At 34.1% G+C, this 9,042-nt stretch overlaps 1 protein-coding gene across 4 annotated transcripts; it reads right to left on the reverse strand.

Moving 5' to 3' along the window:
- Positions 1 to 2,115: 2,115 nt before the first annotated feature.
- LOC142542796 (uncharacterized) lies at positions 2,116 to 8,825 on the reverse strand. 4 transcript variants are annotated; one of them, XM_075649624.1, is made up of 7 exons: positions 8,582 to 8,824; positions 8,438 to 8,509; positions 8,010 to 8,078; positions 7,470 to 7,538; positions 6,065 to 6,673; positions 5,507 to 5,578; positions 2,116 to 2,519 (listed from the first exon to the last, which is right to left on the reverse strand). In XM_075649624.1, the coding sequence occupies exons 1-7, from the start codon at positions 8,690 to 8,692 to the stop codon at positions 2,286 to 2,288; spliced, it is 1,236 nt and encodes a 411-aa protein (XP_075505739.1). In that variant the 5' UTR covers positions 8,693 to 8,824; the 3' UTR covers positions 2,116 to 2,285. The 4 variants fall into 4 exon arrangements, with proteins under 4 accessions (XP_075505739.1, XP_075505738.1, XP_075505741.1 ...); XM_075649623.1 differs by having other exon boundaries at positions 8,010 to 8,081; XM_075649626.1 differs by lacking the exon at positions 7,470 to 7,538 and having other exon boundaries at positions 8,582 to 8,825.
- Positions 8,826 to 9,042: the final 217 nt, after the last annotated feature.

A 9,042-nucleotide genomic window follows, 5' to 3' on the forward strand; every position in this document is an offset into this window, starting at 1 on the left:
GACATTTGTGTAAAATTAATTATATTTAAAATACGTCGTGGTTCAACCTAACGTAACATCGATGAAGGCAAATGTTGCACAATTAAGTTGACTGATTACAAACTTGTTTATCTACTTAATGGAAGGTTTGACTCGAGGAAGGTCTATCAAATATACGTTGAGTAGGTTTTTTGTGAGATGATCTCACGAATCTTTATCTGTGAGACGGATCAACCCTACCGATATTCACAATAAAAAGTAATACTTCAGCATAAAAAGTAGTACTTTTTCATGGATGACCCAAATAAGAGATCCGTCTCACAAAATACGACCCGTGAGACCGTCTCACACAAATTTTTGTCATATATGTTTTTCGAATATATGGGTTTATTGGAATACAATATTTTAAATTAATTACCTATTTTTTGCAGTGAAATATAATTAAATTTTGAGATAAAATAATTATATTTGAACATAATTCTTCTCGTATGAAGGGATCCACAAAATTGATGTGGGGATTATTATTTTATGTGTATTTAAAACTTGTAGTGTTATATCTTAAATATTTATCAGACTATATTGTATGAATTGTAGTTAATAAATTTGAAAAAAAAGATTATTTTGATAAGCCTTTTTTTTATTACACTAAATATGTAAGAGTTTCTTGTCTATAATTGAAGTTTTTCTTTGATAAAATTGTCGTTTTATTTCTTCTAAATAAATTATTGGAAAAAAACATCGATTTTTGCGTTTTTTTTCAAAATTATATAATTAAATGACTAATATTATTGTTAAAACTTTATAATTACAATAATAAATATCGTGCATGTAATGTTTTTTTAACCATATAATTATATAAATTTAACAATACGAGCAAAATCAATCGTCGACACATAGTTTATAGGACCACAATTGATTATACAAAACGTATATATTATAACAACGTTCAAATTGACATTTTACTTTGTTTTTTCTAATGAAAAAATTTGTGTATCCATTGAATAAAGTTGAGATAATTCTCGATTAGGTGGTCAAATATATATATATATATATATATCAACCGCCCGATTACGTGACATGCCTGCAACTTGCCTTTTTCCAAATCGTGACTTCCTGAGCAGATCAAACAAAACATGTCTTTTCTATGCAACGGATGGCCTTTGTAAAGTTGGCAAAAATTCGTGTGAGATAGTTTCATGAGTCGTATTTTGTGAGATAGATATCTTATTTGGGTAGATTTATTACATTTTATTGTGAATATCGGTAGGGTTGACCCGTTCACAGATAAAAATTCGTGAGACCGTCTCACAAGAGACCTAGTCTTACAAGTTTCCAACAAAATATCTTCCCCATAACAGCATTAAATATTCTCCAAATAAAAAAAAATTAGCAACGTTAATTAAATAAAATACACGCAGTTCTTAAAAAAAAAAACACGCACACACACATAGTCACACAAAAGTCTAATTTATTAAAAAAAATCATGTGCTTCACGTGTCACACTCGTATTGATTAAACAATAAACTTGTTATGTTAATAATAATTTTTAATTTGACGTCGTCTGCTTTGAAAATTTTAGAATAAACTGATGATGTATGATCGATAATTTGTCGTTTTACCAAGCTAAACTGTAGTCAACGATAACAACCTAAGTTTTTATTTTAAACCGTGTAACAACAAAAATACCACATGTTAATCGTTCTCTTATCAAAAATAATTATCGGACCAATTTTATTTTATTTTTATAATTCTATCTATCTAACAACACCATTATTTTGAACACAAACCCATTGTTAGGGGAAAAACCTCGATCTAAGAGACTCTGACCATATTTGAAGTCAAAATCTCACAATTTCGGATAAATCCAACAAATTTTCTTCAACATAATGAGATGACAACCAGTTTATTACATAATAATAGGAAAAACAAAAGTCAATTGTAATATACTTTTACAGTTTTTAAAGTGAAAGCGACGCATGTTTAAACTGTAGAAGAAATGTGTCCAATATGATCCAAAGACTCGAATTTATTAGGCAGCCTGCCTCTCAGACTCCGAGGCCAAAGTAAGCATTGTGGACATATCAACCTGAGGATGTTTTTATTATTTTTTTTAAAAAAATTTGGATACATAATATATTATTAATTAATTAGACCAAATTTCTAACAAATAATTTTATAGAATACAACCCATATATAATGCACACACCGTCGATGACTCAAAATCAGAAAACAATAATATATGATAATAAGACAGCTTAAGAATTTGGCAGTAAAAGATATAAATACAACATGTAGATTGGATTTATTCAACAGTCAGCTATCGGAAAAGCAGATCCAATTCTGTTGCCGAGACGATAGCATTTGATATTTACAGGGTACGGGCCGAGCTCAACATGATTATCTTCTCCTCCCAAGTAGAAGCAAAGTGTATAAATTGCCACTTCAAACTCAGGGCTCACACCTACCAAAGTGCTCGACACGGATTTTAGGACACCGTTCCATTCGAACTGGATGGTAAGCAATTGCGTCTCTGAGTCGGGCTGCAAGAGGGAGGATTCAGATAACAACTAATCAGAAAAAAATGGTTGATATAGGAGCATCCTTTTTTTTTTTCTGGAACACTAGACAATGAGACATCTACGAACAAATGTCAGAACATAAACATGGTTTGTTGGTATTAACGTGCGACCCATGTGATGAGTATGGACAATCGAAGTTGTGCTGTTCTTTGCACCATCAAAATCACAAGCTTTGTGAAGTAAAAGTCCCCACAAAAATGTCAACCACTAATTGCGCAAACAAGACACATGCACTCACAATATATATAGGTAATAGGATCTAACAATCATGTAAAATTTATATAAAGATGCCTCAAAGAGTCATCTTTTACTGAACAAGAACATAAGAAACAAAACAAAGGTGCTAAATGGACATGACATCTCTCATTGTAAGGAAAATTTTAATGAACATAATACAACAAAAAGTCTCCACTCGAAGAACAAAAAAATCATGCATAAACACAATGTATTAATTCCTAATCAATAACTAAAGAGTTCGAAAGGTTATCTTATTAGTTTTACTAGAGCCAAATTCTTGAGAAGCTTCTCATGTATCGGATCTAAGGATTCATCGTTTCAATTGGAAGAAACAAAAGTTTTTCATCCAACCTCATTCTTTCCGCAACTAAATGGTTCTGTGCATCCTACAAACAAGTAAACTACTTTAGAGCTAAAAGCAGGCCTTTGAAATATAAGGGTCTATCACAACTGTAATATCTGATGTTCGGTACGGTAGTCAGCCAAGCTGACCCATCGTCCAGAGAAGAATAATAATGTCAAATAACAAGCTCGCAGCTCCAAGCCTTTCATAATATTCATTCCAACTGCAGAATATTATTATTCCACACTCCACAAGTACCATCAAGATTTATTAACTAATATATTTCATTCTTCATCATATCTTAACATTATCCAGACACTGAAGAGCAGGTTCGGCTACTTTTACGATTGCAAAACCCTGCACTGTTTAGTTTCAACACTAATTGCTGAGCCATAAAATGCAAGCATTTGAGAATTTTTAGTGAGTAAAATTATGAAGGCACATAGAAGCAAAGATCGAGCTGACGGAAACGGAAACAACCATCGGCTCAGTCTGACAAGTTTTGGTATGTTGGTCATATCTCATAGCTCGATTATTCAAATGGAACGATTTAGTTTGCATTACAAAGGGAATTTGCTAGTTCTGCACAGAATAAAGAACAAGTTCCAGATTGCTGACAGACCGATCTATCAAGCATATCTTTCTCATACGAACTTGAAATTGAGTGATTCTTGATTCCATGGAAAGTAAGAGAAATGACTATAATTTTCATGTTTATCACTTTGTTCAAAAATCGACGAACCAAGAGCTACAACAATGCAAAGCCAACAGCGCGACTTGTACTAGCTTGGCAACAGCTCAGATCAAGCCAACAGCTCAAGCTCATAACAGACCAGATCAGACCATCAGATAAGCACAGTTTGATCAGCTCGATTTGATAACATCTCGGTTCAGAAAATGGCCAAAAACACGAATTTCACGATTGCAATGTCAGAATCCATACACAACATTTTCAAACAGTCATATTCTTGTATCTAATGTCTATATATCATTCTTGTAGACCATAAATACAACATATTGAATATCAAATACAAGTTTTGGTAGGAGATTCAAAACATGGACAACCTAAATGAAGAAATTAATTAGAATGGTAGCAACCCCAACTGTGATGATACATTTGATATATACATACAATGTAAAATTCCTCACATACAATCACTCACACGTATACATGAAAGTTGAGCTTCAAAGTTTAGATGAGTAAGTCTTCACACAAAAACATGATTGTGTTTGAAATCTTGGAATAAGAGACGTTAAACATTATGCGGATTGTGAGGTTGCATCCAATAATCACATGTGTTAAGAGTTAGTAATAAGTTGAAATGGGTTTGTACAAAGAATTGTACGACGTAGAAGTTGTTAATATCCAAACATCCATAAACAAATTCGTGTCTTACTCTATTTATTTATTGCATTTAATTATTACTACTGTTTTTAAAATATATCGTTGAAGCATTTTATGTGTTTTTCAAATACCCAAAATATTGATATTTGATAAAATACTTCAATCAAAAACGTTTTTACACGTTCAACTTGCATATCTTTTAAATCTTTTCAAAATGTTTAGTATTAGATATGATTTGAGTGTCTTCCTTGGTTTGAAAACCAAACTCGATATAATTTCTCGGTGTTCAATATTTCAAGAACCGAGCTATTGTAGCTCAATGACTACCTACAATCGATCCTATCATATATAAAAAAGGTAATATTTCACTAGCATAAGAGAAAGCTATTACGGGTGCCCATAGACCTTCTCATGCAAGTTGTGCTCACTATGCAAGTTGTGCTCACTATCACACATTGGGAGCTTCAGAAACATTTGCTAGCACATGATCAGCATCCTTTAACCACTATAACCAACGGATACAATGTTATTTCTCATAATCGAAATACATAAGATGTCACAAACTCTTATTTTCTATAACGTAACCCCTTAGCTAAATATAAAAAAATTGAAGCAAAAAAAATTTCAAAAGAACAAAGTTACTATTTCTTTGATCATTTATAGTAAATCAGCAGAGGGTAAAATATATGATACTTCAGTGAGTTCAGCTTTAGGAGAATATGCACTCGGAATGTTGGTATCAAACCAGTAACTGAAATATTTTCGCAATTATACTGGTAACTGAGAATATGCTAGATTTAGTATGCAAGGAACTCAACGTCTAGTCCAATCCTGACATCAGTATTCTATTACCAAACCACCACATATCCAAATTCTACTATTTAACTGTATTTTCAATAATTCATTGGGCACTACTGCATTCAGACAATAAGCGAATTTAATTGGCCAACAACATTTTCAGATCATTCCACATTTCCATAGCATTCTTAACAAATAAATTAGCTAAGAAGCCAAATAACTTACCAATTGTCCACGCCTTCGAGGAAAAATGTAACCTTGATAGTCCACCCTCCTCTTTGCTTCTTCTAAATAGAACTGCAGAAAAGGAAGGCACAAGTATTTGCTTATTGTCTAACCAAAGAGTTTGCAAATTTGTAAAGGATGTTCCCCGGCAATTATCAGATGAGAACACAAACATAACTTGACTGACAAAAGTCCCTCCAAATTTGCGAACATATGCTGCATTTACTTTTAGAGAGACATGTTTTAGCTGTGGATAAATAACAAATTATGAAATCAAGTTCAGACGGATAGAATGGCACGATAGTTTGGGATAGCATATTCCACGCCACAGAATTTAAATACTAAATGTTGAAATAACTGTAACTTCCGAATCATGACAAAATTGTCAATAGCCCTTGCACATTCAGATGGAAATGTTATCTATTTGCATAATTACAGGAACAACTTGAATCACATTCAAATTAAAAATCTTCTGCTTTCCATTTGATTCAATTAAGCTCAATCGGCACACCATCTTCAGTAAAAGTTTTAATGACAGCAAAGGAGTTCAAAAACTACCTGAATCCAGTTATGAAAACCCGAAACTTCTTGTTCTCCCCGTTGCTTGATTTCTCCAACAAAAACATGTTCAAAAGCAGAAGAAGAACCAGATGTACCGCCCCGGCCATAAAGATCAAACCAGAGACTTGTCAGCACTCTCTTGAAATCCTGATAATTCTCAGGTGCAACGCCTTTAGCCGATAGATACTTGTGAAGATATTTGATTGGGCCAGTTCTACTTATCTCTTCTATGAAGGCTGCCTGCTCTTGCTTCTCTTGAGGTGTTATGTCTTCTTTGTACCCTTCGTGTGGATTATAATTATCAAGAAGAGAACAGAATCTTGAAAACGTGGGCCTCTTGAAAGTTTCTTCACTCAGCCAGGAAAATAAGCTTCCTTCCGTCATATCTCCACTTTGGTAAACCTTCTTTCCTTCCCCACAATCAATCTGATAATCCTTTCCAGGCACTAAACGGTTTGAGTCAAGTTCCCAAAGTTTTTGAAGAGCCATTGAAAGGTCAGCAAGCTCATCTTGTGACGGTTCTACATCAACACTACAATCAACCCCACCAGAGTAATCTTGTTCATCGAGGGGACGTTTGTAACTGTCCCATTGATCCTTATGTACCTATCCAACAAGGAGTACAAAAAGTTCACTGTTGAAATTCACCTCTATAAAACAATGCCCGAAGAACAAGAACTTTATTGACTTCTTTTAGTTTGGATTGCCTTTTCATATATGTAATGAGATAACAATGTAGACGTGGAAAGAAATTTAACATAACATCATGTTATAATTTCATTAATACCTAATCTGATTCTGGGATATATTCAAATCTACAATCAGTAATATCAATTATCACTAATAAAATGTTCCTCGGTGCATAATAAAAATAGTAAAGGCTTTGGTCCAAGGGTGGAGACGGGTGATTAAACTGGGAAGTGAAAAAAAAGTTTCACACTTTACACATTCAATACATGAGGAATTATAAAGATCAAGAACTCTAATTGCAAACCACATCATGCTTAAGGATGAGAAATCGGATTGTTTGGCAAAGAAAAAAAAAGAGCAAATTGAAAACCATCCACATATTCATTCCCATGGATATGAAAGAAAAAAATACATGTTTTATGAAAGTTTATTTACTTCTTACATTACATGATATGATCTAGCTCACACTTTAAAAAATACATAAGAACTTTGCATACTTTCAATTATTGTAAATTCCAAAATTTTGATTAGCAGATGAGCAAACTTTTTTCTCGATAAACAACAAATACATGATAAATAATTAGGGTAACCAACACTCGAGCTCATTGTTGTACATGTACATGCAAAAATATATAAAAAAAAAATGAGTTTGATATTAAAGTTTGGGAAAAACATCAAGCAATAATGAATCTCTCATGATGTTTAATTTGACCTGGTGATGCAATTTGGAAGATCTTTTGGGAACTGTCTCCCAACCATCATTGCTTTCATCATCTCCCTCCTATACAACATCCACCAATGAAAGTTGAAATTTTAGCAGAAACAACGGTATACAAATTTTGTTATTGTTACGAGAATAAGTTCTCCTGGATTCCTTTTCCTCTGAATAAAAACTTAATTCATTAGTACAACGTCTATGCACCATGCTTGCAATTAATCACTTTTATTCTTGCTTTACAAAATTTATAGTCCCAAATTGCGAGAAAATTTTATTGTCTTCCATCGTGAACTCATTCATAGTACTCCCAATATTTCGTCCCGAGTACGAATCCAGTATGATTCCCTGCGCCAATAATATTCCAATTGACAGCCTGATATCATTCTCATACACCTGGGACCCACAGAATTGGTGCACGTGCGTTTTACGAAATCATCAATCCAAGTTGGTAGAAAATTTTACTGAACACCTTTCTATGCAACATTCCTATGTGACAGATAAAAGATGAAATAAAATGAAAAAACAAGAACTAACCTGCCCATATCTCGTCTTCGCTCGTGATCCCAGTGAGTGTTCTGATCCCCCGGTTCTTCCATAAGCCTCCTGCTGCCAAAACAAACAAAAGCACATAGAAAAGGGAAAAAAACCAATAAGGAGACTGAACGTGGCCTGAATTCTGGCATAACTGCTGATCAAGAAAATTTATCAAGAACCATAGTTATTAGAAGCCCAAGGTGTACTGCATAGCTATCATAGAGCCCAGACGCAAGGCGAGAGACACATTCTATTGAATCGAACCGCCCCCAAAATACTATGGGCTAGATGCTAAACCCGCGATGAAATTTCCATCATATACAACCCAATATACACTATACGATCCATTAAATGCCTGTAAAAGACTAGTTTATAACTGATATATATGAATAACGTCTTAGAGATATATCCAGAACGTAAAAAGGCACCTGTGTATGCCCAACATCAGAATGAGCGCTGAAGCCGGGGTTTTGATGGGGTTGCTGATCGCCAGAGACCACCTGCAAAACATTCAAACAGACATGTTTATCAAATACAAAGATCAAGAATCAAGAACGATAGGTTGACCAAACCTCAGCCCAAGTGGATCTCGACCGCTCCTCGTCCCTTTCATTTTGATCCCCACCACCACCTTCAATGCGGTCCAATGCAACATTGATCAAACCCTTTATCAAACCCTCCATTGCTGCCTCCCAAGAATTTGTCCCGCTTCGTTTCGACTTTCTTCTGCAGAAGAAGATGATAAAAAGGTGAAGATGCTCAGATATGTAACGGGTGGTGTGAGGGTTGACAAATGTTTTACTCACTTCTTCGCATATAGAAAGAAATATACCTTATTTTTTGCGAAGTCGTTGGAGGAGTTTTAAGATCTTTCTTGCCGACACCCTATGTGGGACCCTTTTCAAACGTCCTGCCGACAGGCCCATTATCCATAGATAAACGGGCCACTTCAATTAATTAATCGTTTTCACCCCGATTTACGAACCAGATCCAATAATTTATTTCAAATTCATAATAATAAATTTATTTGGTT

This window comes from Primulina tabacum, chromosome 4 (genome assembly GCF_025594145.1).
Source record: "Primulina tabacum isolate GXHZ01 chromosome 4, ASM2559414v2, whole genome shotgun sequence".
In the NCBI taxonomy this organism is placed as follows: Eukaryota; Viridiplantae; Streptophyta; class Magnoliopsida; order Lamiales; family Gesneriaceae; genus Primulina; species Primulina tabacum.